The sequence below is a fragment of the Phyllostomus hastatus genome, unplaced genomic scaffold, assembly GCF_019186645.2.
Source record: "Phyllostomus hastatus isolate PE091 unplaced genomic scaffold, TTU_PhHast_1.1 phas_scaffold_93, whole genome shotgun sequence".
Lineage (NCBI taxonomy): Eukaryota > Metazoa > Chordata > Mammalia > Chiroptera > Phyllostomidae > Phyllostomus > Phyllostomus hastatus.
The window spans coordinates 19299986-19318566 of NW_025334042.1; the positions used below are offsets into that span (position 1 = coordinate 19299986).

The 18581-nt window shown below is 43.8% G+C and overlaps 2 protein-coding genes across 8 annotated transcripts in view; one reads left to right on the forward strand and one right to left on the reverse strand.

Annotated features, from left to right (window-relative positions):
* ZNF740 (zinc finger protein 740) lies at positions 1 to 9615 on the reverse strand. Of its 4 annotated transcripts, XR_006784595.1 has the most exons (8): positions 9460 to 9615; positions 8226 to 8537; positions 5846 to 5995; positions 5421 to 5510; positions 4824 to 4947; positions 4417 to 4535; positions 2485 to 3250; positions 1 to 2326 (listed from the first exon to the last, which is right to left on the reverse strand). XR_006784595.1 is itself a non-coding variant. In XM_045829029.1 (7 exons), the coding sequence occupies exons 2-7, from the start codon at positions 8232 to 8234 to the stop codon at positions 3161 to 3163; spliced, it is 582 nt and encodes a 193-aa protein (XP_045684985.1). In that variant the 5' UTR covers positions 8235 to 8537; positions 9460 to 9615; the 3' UTR covers positions 1 to 3160. The 4 variants fall into 4 exon arrangements, 3 of the variants coding, with proteins under 3 accessions (XP_045684985.1, XP_045684988.1, XP_045684986.1); XM_045829029.1 differs by having other exon boundaries at positions 1 to 3250; XM_045829032.1 differs by having other exon boundaries at positions 1 to 3250; positions 5846 to 6027.
* CSAD (cysteine sulfinic acid decarboxylase) overlaps positions 9144 to 18581 on the forward strand; it is a 22510-nt gene continuing 13072 nt past the window's right edge. Inside the window, exon 1 of one of the 4 annotated variants that reach the window (XM_045829025.1) lies at positions 9144 to 9204. The gene's annotated coding sequence lies outside the window, so the exon portion shown is untranslated. Of the gene's footprint in view, positions 9205 to 9738; positions 9884 to 16208; positions 16230 to 18581 lie in introns of those variants that run through there. The other 3 variants (XM_045829023.1, XM_045829026.1, XM_045829027.1) reach the window with 3 other exon arrangements.

Genomic DNA, 18581 nt, shown 5'->3' on the forward strand with positions numbered 1-18581 from the left:
TAAGATAGTACGTAGAAAAGCCCCATTTTCTTTTTATTTAAATATTCTAAATATATCACGAAGGAACATACACTGCACTTTAATGGTAAAAAGATACAAGTTTATAACATCTTATAAAAACTACCATTTAAAAGTGATCTTGTTCATTTGATATCCCCCCCATAGCAAAATAAGTGTATTAAAAAAAAAAAAGAGGGTGGAGAGAAAGAGTAGGAGGGATTGTTAAGATAAAAGCCCCAGAGCTACAGCAGAGGCAAAGAGCATCTAGGCAGAGAGTTAAAAGTTGTGGCGAGACTCTGCGCCTCCTTTAACCCTCCAATGTCAAGCCATGGGGCACAATCAGTAGCTAATGATGAAAAGAGGCTGTTGGGGGTGGACAGAAAAGACTTGGGGTGCTGGGAAGGGCAGGGCTGGTAGGGCCTGGTACAGCAGCTCATCCAGGAACTGGTGCTACTCTTTCCCAGGTCCCCAAATTCCATGTCCTGGTCTCTGAGAACCTGCCCTATCTCCCTTTCCCTTCACTCCAAACACACCTGAGGCATCTTTCCAGTGCTAGACCCTGTCCCAAAAAATGAAGGGTGGGGTATCGGGCCCAGGAGCCTTCACAGCGGTCTTTGTCTGTGGCTTCCCTGGGGTATAAGTGGGGCTCCTGGACCCTCTGGATGCTAAATCACTCCTTTCACCTCTTTGCTCCTCTCTCCTTACACATCCATGGCCCCAGAACATCAGCACCTGGACAACTGAACCACCTGCTCCTGAGTCTTCCCCACACCCAATCCTCGGCAGGGGTGGTGTCCTCTCCCCCACCCTCTCAGGCAGGAAGCTGAGGCCTGCTGGGGGCCAAAGCACATTTTGACCTAAATACACATTCACTCAACATGATTCTCTCCACACCCACCCACCCCAACCCACGAATTAGCTGCAAGTGGCAGGGAGCAAGGCCTCCCATTTTCAAAAGCACTCTTGGGAGGAAGTTTTCTAAATGTATCCTCCCCAGAATATATTCCTAGAGGTGAATGACAGACAAATTCCAGCCTGAAGAGCATTCTCACAGGAAGGGGGCTGGCTCACATGCAGAAAGGCGCCCTGCTTACAAGGACCACAGGGCAGATCCAAGGACTGAGGTCTAGGTCCTGGACACAACCAATGGAAGTGCCAGCCTAAAGCTAGAAGAGCAGAGGGCGGCAAACACGTTCTCCAGTTTCCCCCAAAGGGCTTCAGATGCTGTTAAGGAAAACCTCAAGGGTTCCATGCCTCTTTTCTTTCCCTGAAATCCTTACACCTCAGAGGTATGGAGGACTGGGCCCCATCCCTCCCTGCTGTTTCTTCCAGAACAGGTAACAGCAAGGAGTTTGTTGCTACTGTTCCCTACATTTTCTGGGAAAAGAAATCACATTTCCTAGAGGTTGCCATCTCAGATCCCCACTGACAGCTTGGTCAGGTTCATCAAGTCTCCATGATTACTCCCCACCCCACAGCTCAGGGCAGGCCGCAGAACACAGGCCACAAACCCTAGAACCTTCTTCCATAAGGATCCTCTCCTTATCAGGAAAAGGGTTTTTTATTTCATTTTAGAAAATTCATGTTCACAAACCCCTGGCTTGGGTTAGAAACACCCTAACCACCAGTCTGTTGAAATCAACCTTAAAAAAACAAAACAAAACAAAACAAACAACCCTCCAAAACAAAGCCCTCTAGGTTCCCTAAACTGAGTTCCTCGGCTCCTGCTGGAACCACAAGCACCCTGTGGGTTGGGGGCAGGGAAGGCTGCTTTATGCTTGTCCTACCCTGCACAGAGGGCCACAGAAGGGTTTGGCTCAATAAAATGCCATCTCCAAGCATACAAACATGAAACTCACATACCACACACACACACACCCCCGATCACTTTTTTGAGGGTGAGCAGGCTAGTGGTGTTAGAGCAAAGAGGAGCAAAAAACATGGTTAAGAATAAAACCCACATTAGGTTTTTTCCTCAGACCTTTCTCTGTAGCACCTCCCCCCCTAATTCTTCAATGGGTAAGAAAGGCCATCAAAAAGGAAGCCAAGATCTTGTTCTTTGGGACCAAAGGCCAGAACCTCATTTCCTCTACCTAAATACAGTGATAGGACTTGGACAGAGTGAACAGCTCCCACTGCTCGACAGTCAGGTCAGGGGACACCAAACTCCTGTTTCCTGAACAGTCGTTACTCAACTTAGGAGTAGTCTTGGGTGGTTCCTAAGAGGGTACAAGGAGGAAGAACCTACTTTGAGATCCATGACTCCCCTCTGTCTGGCTTAGGAATCAATGGCAGCGAGGTAGCCACAAACTATTTCCAAGGTTAACTGCCCAAAGAGAGAAGGAAAGGGTTTCATCAGCCACCCTCACCCAAGTTTCCTCCAAAAGGCACTTAGGCTGACCCCATTAGGTACCTGTGTGGCATGGGCCATTACAACACCCACGGGCACAATTCTTACTCTTCCCCAGAGGAAATAACAGGTACCTGTCCACTCTTCTTGGATCCAGCCCTCGTCTGCTCCTCCTACTGGTCTTCCTTTTGTCCCTACAGTGTATAAGGAGGCCAAAGTAAGCTCAGCTGCCACCCTGATCCTGTTCTCCTTCAAACAGGAGGTGAGGAGCAGGGCTGTGGGACACTGAGGATCAAATGAAACTAAAAACTCAACTCTGGTGGAGGGCTGGACCACCCATAGTCCCTGTGACCGTGGCTCTATGCTCCAGATGACCTGTATCCACAGTGCACCTGCTGAGATTGCTTTTGGATAAATAAAAACAACAGGACAAACAAATAAACAAATCCCTCTCTCCCAATCTCTTCCATTTTAGCTGCCAGCTGGAGTCCAAGGTTGTGGGAGCCACACTTCAGTCTTGGTCCTGTACCTTGAATCCCCCACCTATGATCTCAGCCAAGGGTCTAGGGACTAGCTTTCCTACCCAGGAATGCTGTAGGAACTTCCCCGAGATACTCATAGTCTCAGATTATTTACAGAGCTGAGGCTCTGGGGCTGCCGTCCCCTGGTGCACTCTTCTGGTCTCCTGGGTCCACTTCTCCAGAAGGGGACAGGTACACACGGGGTGGTGGTGGGACCATCAGACCAGAGGGGGGTTGTGTTCTTCGGTAGGTTCTTCTGATCACTCCCACCACCCAGGACCCCTTGTGCTTATAGAGAAAATTGCCCGTCGGAAGTCTTGGACTGGCACCCTTGGCACATCCGTTTGTGTCTGAGTAATCGATCTGTCCGAGAAAAACACTGAGAAAAAAGAGAGGGTTAAGTGCCTGAGAGGAGAAACTCAGCTACCTGTCGGCTAGATCTGTCTTCCTCAAACAGAGGGCCCACGACCAATCCTACATTGCCTCAGAACCTACAGAGATGGCATGAGCGCACAGTGGTTAAGAACAAGATCTGAAGTCTGCATCCTGGTTCTATCACCACGTAGTTGTGTGACTTTGGGCTAGTTACCCAACAGTTTTGAATCTGTAAATTCATCTGTAAAGTGGGGCTAAAAGTACCTACTCAGAGTGTGGCTCCTTTGTTCATCAAGTTTTTGAGTATCTATCTTAAGACAGATACAGTTCTCCGGGCTGCAGACAGAGTGGAGAACCAGAGGGATGAAACCTCTGCCTCATGGAACTTTCATTCTATTGCTTTGAAGATTCAACAGAAGAGCATGGAGCAAAGCTTGAGACTAGTCAAGTATCCAGGAGGTATTGTTATCATTTCTTGAATCTTATTCTTTGCTTTGGTCCTGGTTCTTACATTCTTATCAGATCAGATACTGATCCCCCAGTGCACAGAATACATTTCTTCATCCAAAGTGCACCGGCCCTGAAATTTGACTGAATATAGGCTCTGCCCTTAATCTGTGTATCCTCAGGAAGCTTAACCTCTTTCAATTTCAATTCTTCCACATGTGAAATGAGGACAACACAACTACTTTATTGAGTCAGTGTAAGAATAAGCTATGTGAAGCAGGTTCTCACAGGGCCTGGCATAGAGTAAGACCTTAAGAAATGCTATTATTGCCCTGGCTGCTGTGGCTCAGTGGATTGAGTGCTAGCCTGCAAACCCAAAGGTCGCAGGTTCAATTCCTGGTCAGGGTGCATGTCTGAGTTGCAGACCAATGTTTCTCTTCCTCTCTCTACCTCTCTCCCCTTCTCTTCAAAAATAAATAAATAACATCTTAAAAAAAAAGAAATGCTGTTGTTATTATTGTGATTATTCCAATTATTCCAATGGCCCCTCGCCATGATCAGCTGCGTAAGGCCAGGGAAATACACCTCACCCTGAGGTACTAACTTGATCATGGCCAGGAACACTAGGTGACACTCCATCAGGCTGAGGGTGGGGGCTGGCCCTGGTTCTTTGGGAAGGAAAAAGTTTCTGTTGGGGGGTAGGTGGATGACATGTGAGCTTACCTGATGACACCGTTCACACTGGTAGGGCTTTTCCCCACTGTGCACACGCTTGTGACGCTCCAGGTGGTACTTCTGGATGAAGCGCATATCACATACATCACACTCAAATGGCTTCTCACCTGGACCAGGTGGAGAGTAAAGTTAGTAACAGGAGGTATACATGGCAAAACCTCATTTTAGGTATTTCCCCAGACAGTTTCATTTTTAGCAATGTGCAGACACCTAATGGGGAAGGGTCCACAAAGCTGTTGGTCTCAATGACACTAGATACAGCGCCACACAATCTATCTATCTCACTCATTTACCTTCTTCCTTTATTTCTAGTGCCATTTAAAGTAAGCCCAAAAAGAACTACATTCTCCCCAAACTACAGACTATTCTCCCCTCCTTGAGTATAAGAGACTTACCAGTATGAATAAGGATGTGCCTCTTGAGGTGGTAACTGCTCCTAAAGGCTCCAAAGCAGTGCTCACAAACAAAATTTTTGGGAATCTTTACTTGAAAAGAACCATTTTGTTCCACTACCACCACCTGGGGGCAACAATCAGGCATGTCATGAGGCTGCCTCTCTGCCCTCTTCTTGCCCTTCCCTAGCCCCCAATTCTACTCAGGGTCTATTTCCATCTGCTGGACAAGATAACCCCTCTGAGGCTATCATCTCCCACACCTCTTAGAGTTCAGAAACCCTCTGAGAAAGAAAGGGGGGTGGGTAAGCTGTCTGCCTTGTCAGACTCAACACTTTCAAAGGGACCTGAGGGGTGGTCTGCCTGTCCCTTTGCCACAGGATCTCATGCTCCCCTAACCTTCCTTCCCTTACCAAGGATGTTCTGCAGAGGATGGAGGTCAGTTACCAAAGTGGTCTCTGGATGAAATCAGGGTGACACACTCACTGGCTGTGAGGGACCAAAACATCTAGGGAGGGCTCCAAGTTGAGCCACAGGAGGAAGAAAGAGGAGGATTACCCCATGACCAACTACGTGTTTGCAGATAACCCCATTACCTGCCTTTTTAACAGTCTTTTTTGAATGAGAGGCTTCAGCCAAGCTATCTTCATCTTTGCGGTTCCGGGATTTATCGCTGTCTTTTCGGTGGCCCTTCAAATACAAATCAAATCTAAACTTGTAGTCCATCTCAGAAAACGAGAGAGAAGACCAAATGCTGCTTTTAAGCAACTTGTTAATGAGAGTAAATCACGTGCCCAAAGGTTTAGAGAAAGTACTCATCCATTTCTTCTCCAAGTACTCTAGTTGGAGGTACAGAAGAGACCTTCCTTAGCTCTCTAAAATACCCATATTCATTCACTCCCCAGCTGGATTCCCTTACCCCACTTCCCTAAAGAGAAGCACTGAAGAATCAAAGCGTGGCATCTCCTGGCAGAGAGCTCGGGCCACCCGACCCCCAGGGGCCACAATGGACTCAAGCGCTGTACCTGACTTGAGCACCTCAGCACATCAGGGCTACCTGCCCGCTCTCCATTCTCGGCCTGCTTGCTGGCAATCTGGCTCAGCATCATCTTCTTGCTGGCTGCAGTGGGAACCAAACTCACACCTGCTAGGCCTTCACAAGCCAGGAGACTTGCCTAAGTTGAAAGGAGATGAGGTGTCAGGTCACCTGGCAGGGCAAAAACAGGGACCTGAGGGGCATTTTTCCTTTATTTCTAACTACAAACTGCTCCTCTCTGGGGAATGCCTCTCACTGCAAAACCCTGCTTCCTTCAAGAGTCCTCCCTAACTCATCTCACCAGGAACTAGTTATTTTGTCATCCATCATTCAGACATAATAATCAAGTATTATTGACACTTCTATCGTTAGCACTGCACTAGGTACAGTGTGTCTAAGTATTATTTTAAAGCAGCTCTAGGCCTTATGAGTAGGCATGAGGGTCTGTCCTGCTGACCCACTGAAATGGGAGATTTCTAGAGGAACTTCCTCCTTCCTCTCTCAATGGCACCAAGCTTCACAGATGCCTCTGGTGCCAAATATATATTGTCAAGTCCCACAAATATATTTATCAGTAAAACTAGGTCATTTCTCTCTTCAGACTTTAAATTCCCTAAGTGTTGTCAATTATAACATATAAAAATTAAACCACATGTAAGGATTTTGAAGTTGAAGATACAATTTCTCTTGACAAACCACCAGGCCATTTACATGTCTGCACACCCATATTTTTTCACATTCCCTGCTCTACATACAGATAAAAATTACATGAGCAAGAAATGTTTAAGAATATTTCCTCCTTCCATTGTTACAGTCTTCAAATTGACTATTTAGCCAGCACTAGAGAATATACCTTTTTTTTAACAAAAGAAACTTTAAAGAAATAGTTGTTAGCAAACTTCCACAAGTAATTTATAAAAAAATTCATTTTAGATGATCAGTATATCCCGGAACCCCTTCTTTCACCTTCAAGGACTTTGGACTAAATGGCCTGGAGGCAAAAAGAAAATAAAAAAACAAAAAAAAAAACTTGCTTTACTGTTTTCATTATATAATCTTGGGCAAATTCCTCTACCTCTTTAAGCCTAAATTTCCTTAAATGCCAAATGTTCCCATAGTATCTATCTCCACAGGGTTAAGAATTAAACTAGGATGTAAAATGCTCAGCAATGCCCAGTACAAAGCTAGTGATTAGGGAAAGGAGGAAGCTATGCATGCAGCTGGAAGAAAGCCAATTACACTGTAATCAGGCTACCATCCTGGTGAGACTGATAGGGAAGGGTCCCTGGAAGAAAGCTGAGATCCCTGCACATAGCTTTCCTACCCAGACAATGAAAATAATGTGACAATAACCTATCAGGTCATCCTGTCTATGCAATCCACCCTGTATCCCCACAATGGCCATTACCTCCTACATAAACAGATCTGATGCCACTCTGCTAGATAACATTCTTCAGAATTCCCACTCCCGATGGAATAAAGTCTAACCCTTTATTAATGCATAAAAGGCCCTTGGCTTGCACTCCTTAATTCCCAAGTAAACAACCCCCTCACCCCAATTTTTCCATCACTATCCACCCAATTCTCCTAACCAACCCCCATTCAAATCCTTTCCTCCTTAACTAGCAAACTATCTACAATACTCCCAACCTTATCACATTCTCCTATACCTCTGAGCTTCTGCTGAAATTCTCCTTGTCTGAACACCCTGTTCTGATTATTTATCTAGTAAAATCCTTTGCATCTTTCAAGATTTATCTTTTTCCATTCAGAGGTATCATTCTCTCTTCTACAGTATACACATCTCAATTATTGCACATTCCTTCAATCAATAGATTCACTGAGTCTCTACTACTAGTCAGCCACTATGCAAGGTGGTATGCACATAAAGATAAATAACACTGTCTCTCCATCTTCCCCCAACCCAAACACACCTAGCCTAGAACCGTGCTGGGGCCGTATAATCTTATTCATTTTTGGATCCCCAATACAATGCTTTGCACATAACGACAGCTCAATAAATTCCTGTTGAAGAAAAAACAAACAAATGAAGCATTCACAAGACTGTTCACTCTGTCATGTCCCTTAGCACTTAATGTACCAAGTGTAAATTGAGTAACTGCTGCTTTGCAAATGTCCCATCAGTGCCTGTGATGCAGTATAGCCTACCTCCTTCATTTGACTGGAAGCTCCCTGAAGGCAGGGGCTGTGGCCTGTCTCCTTTCCTTCCTCTAGATCTCCCCCTGGTGCTTAATACAGAGCTTGGCTCACTGGGTTGGTCAATACGGTGGTGACTAAGGCAGCATTCAAGACTGAACCTGTGAACACACTTCCCAGTGATCTTGAAGGAGGACTCTAGAGCTTTTTACCTGAGCCATGCTGATTTCTCACTTAATTCAACCCAAAAGTTCAGGGGTTTCTTGATCCACTTTTCCTTAAGTCACTTTTGTTTGAAGAACTGTCACCAAATCACTGTAACAACTCCTTCATGTCCCTTCAGTCCTGCTGCCATATTGAACTGCCTTTGTCTTCAAATAAAACTTAGTGTCCTCCAAATGGAAGATAGATGATCCAAGAATTCCTGGACTCTGCCTGGCTCCTGCCTATTGTCTGAAGAGTGTGCCGGCCTTGGTTTTCCAACTGAATTCTCTCCACGAAGTTCACAATCTTGTTTCAGAAACCTGAAACCAGAAAGGGAGATGGGGCTGTTAGCTACAATATCCTCAAACCATACATACAATCTGTAGTGAGCTGAAATTTTTTTTTTTTTTTGGCCAGGCCTTCTATGTGAAACTCAGAAAGAGGACATTAGTCAAGCAGAATTATCTTTCTAGGTCGAGAAGAAGAAACTGGTTTCTTGGGCAAGGGGGAGGGAAAAGTCAACAACAGCAAAAGTAACTGGGGTCTCTTCTGGAGGAACTGCAACAAGACAAATGCTTGGATTTGCCATTTTAGGAATGGAAGAAGGGACCTGAGGCCCTTAGGAGAAGACGAGCTTCGAGTTTGGCCTACTCGTACAAAAGCTCCGAGCAGGCCTAACGCAAAGCTCGTATTCTATTAAGGCGGCCAGAGCTGGGATGGAGAAAAACTCAGGGGCTATCGTTGGGCGCTTGGACAGCAGGAAGAAACCAGACTAGCAGTGTGCATCGGGCCGGACCACACGTGTGCCTTTTCCGAGTCTGCCCGAAGGTGCAGAAACTCACTGCGGAGGTGGAAGGCAGGCACGCGAAGCCCGGCGCAGTGCGTTCCCTCCCTGGCTCCCTCCCTCGCTCGCTCCCTCCCTCCAGCCAGCCAGTCGCTGAGCCGCTAGAGGAGAGGAGACACGGAGAGCGCCGAGGGCCGTGCAAGGTGCGTGCTCGCGCCCGCGTCCCCTCCAAGCAAGCTCCCCCCGCGCCCCCGCCCCCAGATCAGTAACGCTGCCCGCGCGCAGGCGGGGGGCGGTGCGCGCGCCGACCCTTCCCCTCCCCACGGAGCCCCCTCCCTTCGCTACGCGCCCCTCCTTCCTTCCCCTCCCCCTCCCCGCGCGGCGCCCCACGGCCTGCGAGCTGCTGAAGCGCTGCCGTCTGCCTGGACGACTCTGCGCTCCCTGGGGCGCGTTCCTACCTGCCAGGCGCGGCCTCCAGCTGTCTCACCCGCCGTGCGATGCCTCCTTCAGATCCCAGCACACTGTGCCAACACCGTAGCCACCGCTGCCCCCGCCGGGACCGAGACAAGTTTACAAACACCAACCCTGGGCCTGCTTCCCCGGAAGCACTTCCCCCTCCCCCTCGTCCTCTCCGTCGATCTGTTATATTCACTTCCGGGCTCAACTGGCCGGGGCAGCCAGAAAGGGGGCGAGGCCGAGGACGCAGGGAGTGAGTTGCAGTCACTGAGTGGACGGTGCTTTCACGAGGAAAGACGGAAAGAGGGAGGGCCGGCGGTGTGGCGCGTGCGCCGTGATGTGGCCGAGCTCTGGCGGCCATTTTAACTGAGGGCAGGAAGGAAGACCCTACGAAGGTCCTGAGCAAGGTGCTCCTTGAGAGATTTGGTAAAGACTTCTCGAAAAGGCACTATCACTCTATCTACCTTCCTCGAGAACTTTCTCTCTGTCGTTTCTGAACTTGGACCCCCAAATACAGCCAGAATAGTTTGTACCCGGCCTTTTCACGTACCTCGGCCGTTTGTTACTTGAACTTGACAATCAGGCCCAGATGTGCAGATTCTGGGGCCGCCCTGTCAACTGGGAGAGGAGTTAACTTTCTTTGCACACTTCTGTCGTGTACACTCAACTTCTCTTTGAAAATGGGCGTCCCGGTGGTGATCCGCCCACCCCGAGGCCAGTCTGGTTATCTTATACCAATTCCGCTTTTATTCCAGACCCTCCAGCGTCTGACGGCTTCGCTTGGAAAAAACCCTTAGGACTCCTCGCAGCAGGAGACTAGTCTCTTTGGAGACCGCGATGCTGGAGGGCCGAGGTCCTGGCTGCATTAGGAAAAAGGAAACGAGCCTTTCTTCAATTTTAGCTGTTAGGGAGTGCTTAAGGTGGACTATGCAAAGTGCATTTGATGGAAGGAAATGTCCATTCCATTTGAGTCCCAGCTTCTGTGGTTAGATGCTGTCAGGTGGTGAGTTTAGGAAAATTAATGGAGATAGCAAAAGAAAGAAGATCTTTCTTTATGAAAGAAGATAATTCCTAGCCATTTTTTGCACAGAGGCTTCGTTTCCCTGAGCATTCTATTATTTGAACCACTGACAGCGACTCCTTGAGCTCTTAGGATCCTCATAAAATTGAGAATGCATAGAAACAATCAGAAATAAGCCTTTAATTTTTTTAATTAGCTGATTTGTTTGAACAAATTCACACACAACAGAGGAATAAAAGCCAAAAAATGGTTGTTTCCCCCTCTACTATCCAATGTGCATGAAGGCAGTAATTTTATCAGTTTGCTTTATATACCTCCAGGCTTTTTCTATGTTCACACCAAAAAAATTGTTTTCGTTTAGGACATATTTTTTGAGTCCCTACAGTCTGCTACACTGTGTATTTTAGACATCTAAGTTCACATTTTAGAAGTTGTTGGCATAGTATTCTAGCTTATGTTTGTACTTTAATTTGTCTAGACTCATTCTGATGAAGATTTAGGTTCCAGTTTTTTTTATAAACCATGCCATAATGAACATCCTTATATAGTTATTCTTTTGCATTAGATAGATTTGTAGATAGGATATGTGCATTGTAAATTTTAATAGATTCTGTGCAGTTAAATTTTAAGAGTTTGTAACTATGCATTCACTCAGAACTATGTATGAATGTTCCCACTTCCTACAAACTTCTCAATACTGGATGCTATGAATTCTTTATACAGCTGTTAATTGGATAGGTGAAAAATAGTAATTTTATTGTTCTAATTTGCATGTCATTAATAGCGAAATTAAACATCTCTTGTTTTTTTACCATTTTCGTTGTTTTTGTAAACTGCCTGTTCATCTTCTGCTCCTTAAAGGAAAAAAGTAGGTCATTTGTCTATTTCTTATTGACCAGTAGGAGTATTCTCTATGTTATATTAACTTTTTGTCATATGCTTTTAAAATACTTTCTCTTGGATTTTTATTTATCTTTCATCTTTTTTTTCAGAGCAAAAGTTATGCTTTACGAGAAAATATTTGAAACTTTCCTATATAGGAACAGGACAAAAATGTTTACCATCTAAACTAATGTTCTACTAGAGCTTCTGGCCACCCCCCAAAAAATCTCATTATACTCATATGATATATTCATCTACAAAGAGAATTGATTGACAAAATAGTAAAACTAGTAAGTTCAGTAGCATGACCAGAGGCAAGATTTAACAAACAAATTATATAATAAAATGTAATGGTAACAACCAGCATAAGAATGTCATAAAATAATATCAAGCAGAGTAAACCATATTACGTTTCTAGAAATAAACTTAACAGGAAACTGCAAGTTATATAGTGTTTTTTAAAATTAGACTATTTTAGAGAAAGTCAAAAGGGTCTGGTTAAATGAGTTTTAACCATATCCATTAGGAGGAAGACTTGATATCATAGAGACCTGTTTTTGCTGTATGTTAAGTTAAATTCTACTTAAAACAGAACTTTTCATGGAACTTAAACTTATTTTTAAATTTACATGGAAAGAATTACAAGGAGAGGAAAAACCAATTGAAATACATTGAGTGGGTAGAATAACGAGTGTGGGAAAATAAAGTCGTCTGTTATTTTTAACCAATTTAATGGTGTCTTTATTTACACAGAATTTAAAAAGTTTTACCTAGTCAAATCTGACAGTGGCTTTTGGGTTTTAGTGACATGCTACCTCAAGATTATAAAAATATCCCTGTACTTCCTTCTGGTATTCTTCTAGTTGTATATTTTTAGTTTACATCTTTGTCTCAGCTGCAGTTCATTTTTTGTGTATGGTAAAAGGTAGTGAGAAATGCCATACTTGAAAGGGACCAATAATGTAGTGGCAGAGGTACTATCCTAGAGGTCAGAAAGCAGCGATATAGGCTTGCTCCCATATTACCGTTGTAACCTTGGACAAATTAATTCTCTCTTTCTGGCCCAAGGAGCCGTCATCTTGAAAATAGGGATAAATAGCCCTGGCTGGTGTGGCTAAGGGGATTGAGTGCCGCCTACTAACCAAAAGGTCGCCCTTTTGGTTTCCAGTCAGGGCACATGCCTGAGTTGCAAGCCAGGTCCCCAGTTGGGGGTGTGGGAGAGGCAACCACACATTGACCATTGACGTTTCTGTCCCTCTCTTCCTCTCTTCTCCTCTCCCTAAAAATGAATAAAATCTTAAAAAAAAAAAAAGAAAATAAGGATGAATAAATAAATGCCTTTCAAGCTGATTTCTAGCACTACTGTGAGAAAATAATGACATCATAGATGAGAAGGCTTTGAGAAGAAAGAAAAACCCTTTGCAAATCCTTTAAGTTATCAGTAATACAGATTTTTGGTTTAGGCAAATCAAATATAAGGGGAATGCAGTATTATTTTTCTGTACTTGAAAATGGTTGGTTGAGGAGGATGGGTTGAGATGGGGGTAAAAGTCAGAAAACTACTTGAACAACAATTAAAATAAAATTAAAAGAAAAAAAAGTTGGTTGAGCCCTGACTGGTGTGGCTCAGTTGGTTGGGTGTTGTCTCTTAAAGCGAAAGGTGGTAGGTCTGATTCCTGGTCAGGGCGCTTGACTGGTTTGCAAGTTTGGTCCCGGCTGGGGTCAGGACACACGAGAGGCAACCCATCCGGAGTTTCTCACATCGATGTTTCTCTCCTTCTCTTTCTCCCTCCTTTCCTCTCTCTCTAAAAACTAAACTAAACTAAAAAAAAAAGAAATCCTTACTCAATCCATCACAACAGGCTAAGTGAGTTTAAAATAAAAAGTTGGTTGATTCACCAAATGTTTATTGAGTGCTTTTGTGCAAGACCTTGGGGGAAGGGAGTGGAGAGTGGCGAAGATGAAAACTAACATTTTTTTGAGTGCTTATAAGAATGATAAAAAACTAGTTCTACTTCCCAGGGATTTACAGTCTAGAAGGGGAGGAACCAGTGACCTCAAGGAGAAGAGGTACCTCTATTAAGATGGATGTTGAGTCAGTAGATAGCACAGAATCTGTGTTTTCACTTTCTAACAATAAGCCTGGTTTGAAAGTACTTTAAGAAGCTACTTCCCTAGTCCCTTTGTCCCAGGCAGGCCCCCTCCTGTGAGATCTTCCCTGACTTCCTTGGTATACTCTTCCCTCTGGCCCACCCCATCATTTATTCAAATAGTACTGTAATGAATACCAATTTGTGTTTTCCTGCACCCACTCTCTATAGCTTTAAGGAGAGGCTGAATGTTTTCTCTTTGAAGGCTACCCTGGGTCATTTGAGCTGAGTTCACCAGCCTTGCCTTTCCTTCATTCTATTGTTGTGAACTCTATTGTGAACACGTCTTTATTTTACCTGCCAGCCTCCCTTCTGGTCTGTTAGCTGAAGTAGTGCACCGGGGCGACACAGCACCCTGGGTAGTGACAGGAAACAGAAGCAGATACTCAGCCAATGTTTGCTGGACTAACTGAACCCAGTCCTTTTTCTGAGAGCCAGCTAGGCTGTGTGATAGAAATGAGCAGTATATTGCTACCTTTGTTACTCAGACCATTTTGATGATAGTTGATTGGGAATTGGGAAAACACATGATGTACTAGGGTCATTCCTTGACCCTTGCATTTTGTGTGTTTTGGAATTCTTGTTGCCCCTTAATTCCTCCCTAATCTTTTTTGGTTGCTTAAAAATAACGTTGAACCTTGGCCAAGTAGCTCAGTTGGTTGGAGTGTCATCCCACACATCAAAAGGTTGAGGGTTTAAGTCCCAGTTAGGGCACATATCTAGGTTGCTGGTTGATCTCTGGTCCAGGTTCATACAAGAGGCAGCCAATTGATGTTTCTCACATCGATGTTCCTCTGTCTCTGTGTCTGTCTGTCTCTCCCCTCATCCACCTTCTCTCTAAAACAACAAATATGTTCTTGGGTGTGAATTAAAAAAAAACAAAAACAAACTTTAGTTATATAAGTAATGTTAACCCTGGCTGGTATGGCTCAGTGAACTGGGTGCTGGCCTGTGAACCAAAAGGTTGCTGGTTCGATGCCTGTCAGGGCACATGCTTGGGTTGTAGGCCAGGTACCTGATTGGGGGTGTGCAAGAGGCAACCACACATTGGTGTTTTTCTCCCTCCCTTCTCTCTCTAAAAATAAATAAATAAAATTTAAAAAATAGAACAGGAACAGAATCAGAGAAATGGTGATCACCTGGAGGGTTATCAACAGGGAGGGGTGGGGGAGGGGAAAGAATGGGGGAAAAGATACAGGGAATAAGAAACATAATTGGTAGGTACAAAATAGACAGGGGGAGGATAAGAATAGTATAGGAAATGGAGAAGCCGAAGAAGTTATATGTACATCTCACGGACGTGAACTAAGGGGGAAAATGATGGAGGGAGATAAAGGGGAGAGAAAAATGGGACAACTGTAATAGCATAATCAATTAAATATACTAAAAACTTAAAAAAATTGAAAATATAATGAATGCAAAACTGTAATAATAATAAAGGGGCAATGCCAATTACAAGTGATCATTGCTGCCCTGACCAGTGTGGCTCAATTGCTTAGATGTCATCCTGTAAACCAAAAGATCACCGGTTCAATTCCTGCTCGGAGCACATTCCTGGGTTGCAGTTCAGTCCCTGGTCAGGGCACATACAGAGGCAACTGATGGACATTTCTCTCCTACACTGATCTCTCCCTCTCTTTCTACCTCCCTTCCCTTCTCTCTAAAAATAAATGAAATCTTAAAAAAAAACAAGTGATCGTTGCTATTTATTAATTTAGGTCCAGTGTTTCTAGGTCTTCTGACTTTTTTTTTTTTTAAAGATTTTATTTATTTTTAGAGAGGGAAGGGAGGGAGAGAGAGAGAGAGAGAGAGGGAGAGAGAGAGAGAGGGAGAGAAACATCAATGTGCGGTTGCTGGGGGTCATGGCCTGCAACCCAGGCATGTACCCTAACTGGGAATCGAACCTGCGACACTTTGGTTCGCAGCCCGCGCTCAATCCACTGAGCTACACCAGCCAGGGCGTCTTCTGACTTTTTATACCAGAAGCTGGAACTATCTCTAAAAGTGACAACTATTTTTTAAATATCTTAAAATATACTGTGTGAGCCCTGGCTGGTGTAGCTCAGTAGACTGAGTGCCAGCTGTGAACCAAAGGGTCACCAGATCCCAGGGCAGGGCACATGCCTGGGTTGCGGGCCAGGTGCCCAGTAGGGGGAGTATGAGAGGCAACCACACATTGATATTTCTCTCCCTCTCTCCTCTCTCTAAAAAATGAATAAATAAAATTAAAAAAATAAAATATACTGTGTGAGCCATGCAAAACCTTGTTTGAGGGTGGGAGTTGGCTCACCATCTTCCAGTCTGTGACCTGTACTTAAGGCTGTGAACTTCATGAGGGCAGGGCTGTAGTCTTTTGCTCTCATTTGTGCCTCCAGTAGCCACCAAAGTGCTTGGAAAATACTAGACACTGAATAGATACTGAAGGGGTCCAGAACTCAGGAAACAAAAACTTGAGAGAGTCTTGATGGCTTTTATTTTCTCTAAGAAATTTGAAATGAGGGGGAAACAAAGTTGATAGGTCAGTAATTTGAGAAGTGTATAAAATTTTTATTTTTTTATTTTATATTTTCATTTTATTTTATCTTATTTTTCAGTCCTCATCTGGGGAAATTTTTTTAATTGATTTTAGAGAGAGGAAGGGAGAGAGAAAAAGAGAAACATCGATTGATCAGTTGCCTCCTTGATGTGCCCCTACCCAGGATCAAACCTGCAACCCTAGGTATGTGCCCTGACCCCCAGGATTGAACCGGAAACCTTTTCATGTAGCGGATGGCACTCCAAACAACTGAGTCACTGGCGGGTGTGGGCGATTTTTAAAATAATTACTACAGAGAATTAGAGATAGAGCTGACAATAGAAAAACAGTAATGTTGTCAGGCAGTGTTAAATTGAGCATAATCACTGCTGGTTTTTTCCTCTGAAGATGGCTACCTCTCTCCTGTGACAGAAGTTTGGTGTGGCCTGATTCTCTCTCCTTTGTCTATGGTCTGGTTTGAGTTTGTTTGTTTGTTTTGTTTAATCTCCAGAAGTCTTTGGATTCTCTATTGTTTTGAAACAATACAATGTGAGGTAAAAGTAGGTTTACAGTTTTAAGTACTTGAAACACTGAATTTATTCTTGTGTTATTTATTTATTGTATTATTTTCTTTTTTTTTAATATTTTTTTTAAATATTTTATTTATTTATTTTTAGGGAAGGAAGGGAGGGAGTGGGAGAGAGAAAGAGAGAGAAAGAGAGAGAGATCAATGTGGGGTTGCTGGGGGTTATGGCCTGCAACCCAGGAATGTACCCTGGCTGGGACTCGAACCTGGGACACTTTGGTTCCCAGCCCGCGCTCAATCCACTGAGCTACGCCAGCCAGGGCTATTTATTGTATTATTTTCCATAGCAACAACTATGAACCTACTTTTGTCTTTGTGTTGGTCATTCAGTGGATGCTTTTATTTATTTTTTATTTATTTGTTTATTTTTTCAATAACTCAAGCAATACTTAATGACAAAGATTCAGAGTAGGTTCAGCTAATACTTTTAATCTATCCCTCTCTAAAGCTTTCTTTGATATTTTTTCCTTTCTCTTTCTGGAACTTTTATTTGTTGACTATTGAGCCTTTTGGATTGATCTTCTAAAATTATTATTATCCATTTCTATATTTTTATCTTTCTATATGATTTTCTTGGGTTCATTTTCTTTTTTAAAATTTTATCTGTTGATTTTTTAAAGAGAGAGAAATAAAGAGAAGCATTTATTTGTTGTTCCACTTATTTATACATTCATTAGTTGATGCTTGTATGTACCCTGACTAGAGTTTGAATCTGCAACCTTGGTGTACTGGGGTGACGCTCCAACCAACTGAGCTATCCACCCATGTTATTTCTAATTTTTTTCATTTCAATTGTCATGTTTTTAAAATACTAGAGCTTCTTCTTGTTCTCTGAGTATTCCTTTTGGAGAGCAATCTTTTTTTTTTTTCTTTTCTCCCCCCATGGATGCAATGTCTTCTTGAAGTTTTAAGGCTTTCTTTTGCTCCCTGCATCTCTCTTCTTCCACCAAATGCCTTTTTTCAGTTTGTCTGTTTTTACCTCTGTAGTTCATGTTAGGTGTTCTCCTTAAATGCGTGATAACCTTTGGCTGTCTGTCTGCTTATATTTAAGAGCAAGGCACTAGGCATATTGAAGGGCCCATGTGCATGGATTGGCAGTATTGGAGTGTGGTCAACACTGACTAGGTGACTGACCAAAGACTGAAATAAGAGCTTCAGTAGGTTTATTCTCTGGGGCTATTGAGGTCAGTTTCTCTAGAGAGGAATCCTTCAATCTGGCTCTGGGGGGTTTACCTTTGGCTGCTGGTTCTGAATGCTGATTGGGAGAAAGGAGTTGATTCAATTCGTAACTTTTTCCTAATTCTTCCAATTTTAGTGCAATGCCTCGTCCTCACCTCCTGCTATGTCTGGTGTCCCTAAATCCAGGCCTCCCTGTTTCAGTTTCTCTAGAAAACAAACCTCATGCTTCTTTGGAAGTATTGGGAGGGGAGTCACCTGGCTGAATGGGTAAGGGGAGAAGAGTGAGGATTTAAATGTTCCTTTTGCAAATTTTCCATATTTTTTAGCTGTTCCTCCTGCCTTCCAAGATAGCTAGTGTTTTTAATTCCTGAGCCTCTTTGGGCTACCCGCGCCCACCAGAACCAGACAGTTTCCCATTGGCATAGCCCTCTGCATACATACTGGTTTTCACTTTCTGTCATTTGCTTATCCAGTTACTTTTTATCTGCTTTTCATCTTCTACCATTATTGACATCTCTTGCCTCTCCTCTCCTTTCATTTGCCTTACCCTTCTGGAATTAAAATTCCACTGATGTAAGTAACTTCAGTGGGGTTACAGGAAGGAGGAGTGGTAAACATATGTGTTTAATCTGCTGTGTTTAATTGGAATGAGCACAGAGGCCATGAATTTATACCAGTGCCAATTTGAATGGTTAGGTGGTTTTCACTAGCGGAATCCAGCAGTCCTGGTGCATTTGGTAAGAGAAGGACTGGTCAGTTGGGTTAGGGTTTTGCCAGGTGGGTTTGATGGA

What these genes read in the sequence shown, in the direction of transcription:
- ZNF740 (XM_045829029.1), bottom strand. An exon ending in TGCTGAGGTGCTCAAGTCAG is followed by an intron (nt 5,511 to 5,845) that starts GTACAGCGCTTG and finishes TTGTATTTGAAG; the next exon opens with GGCCACCGAAAAGACAGCGA. An exon ending in AGTGTGAACGGTGTCATCAG is followed by an intron (nt 3,251 to 4,416) that starts GTAAGCTCACAT and finishes CTTTTTTCTCAG; the next exon opens with TGTTTTTCTCGGACAGATCG.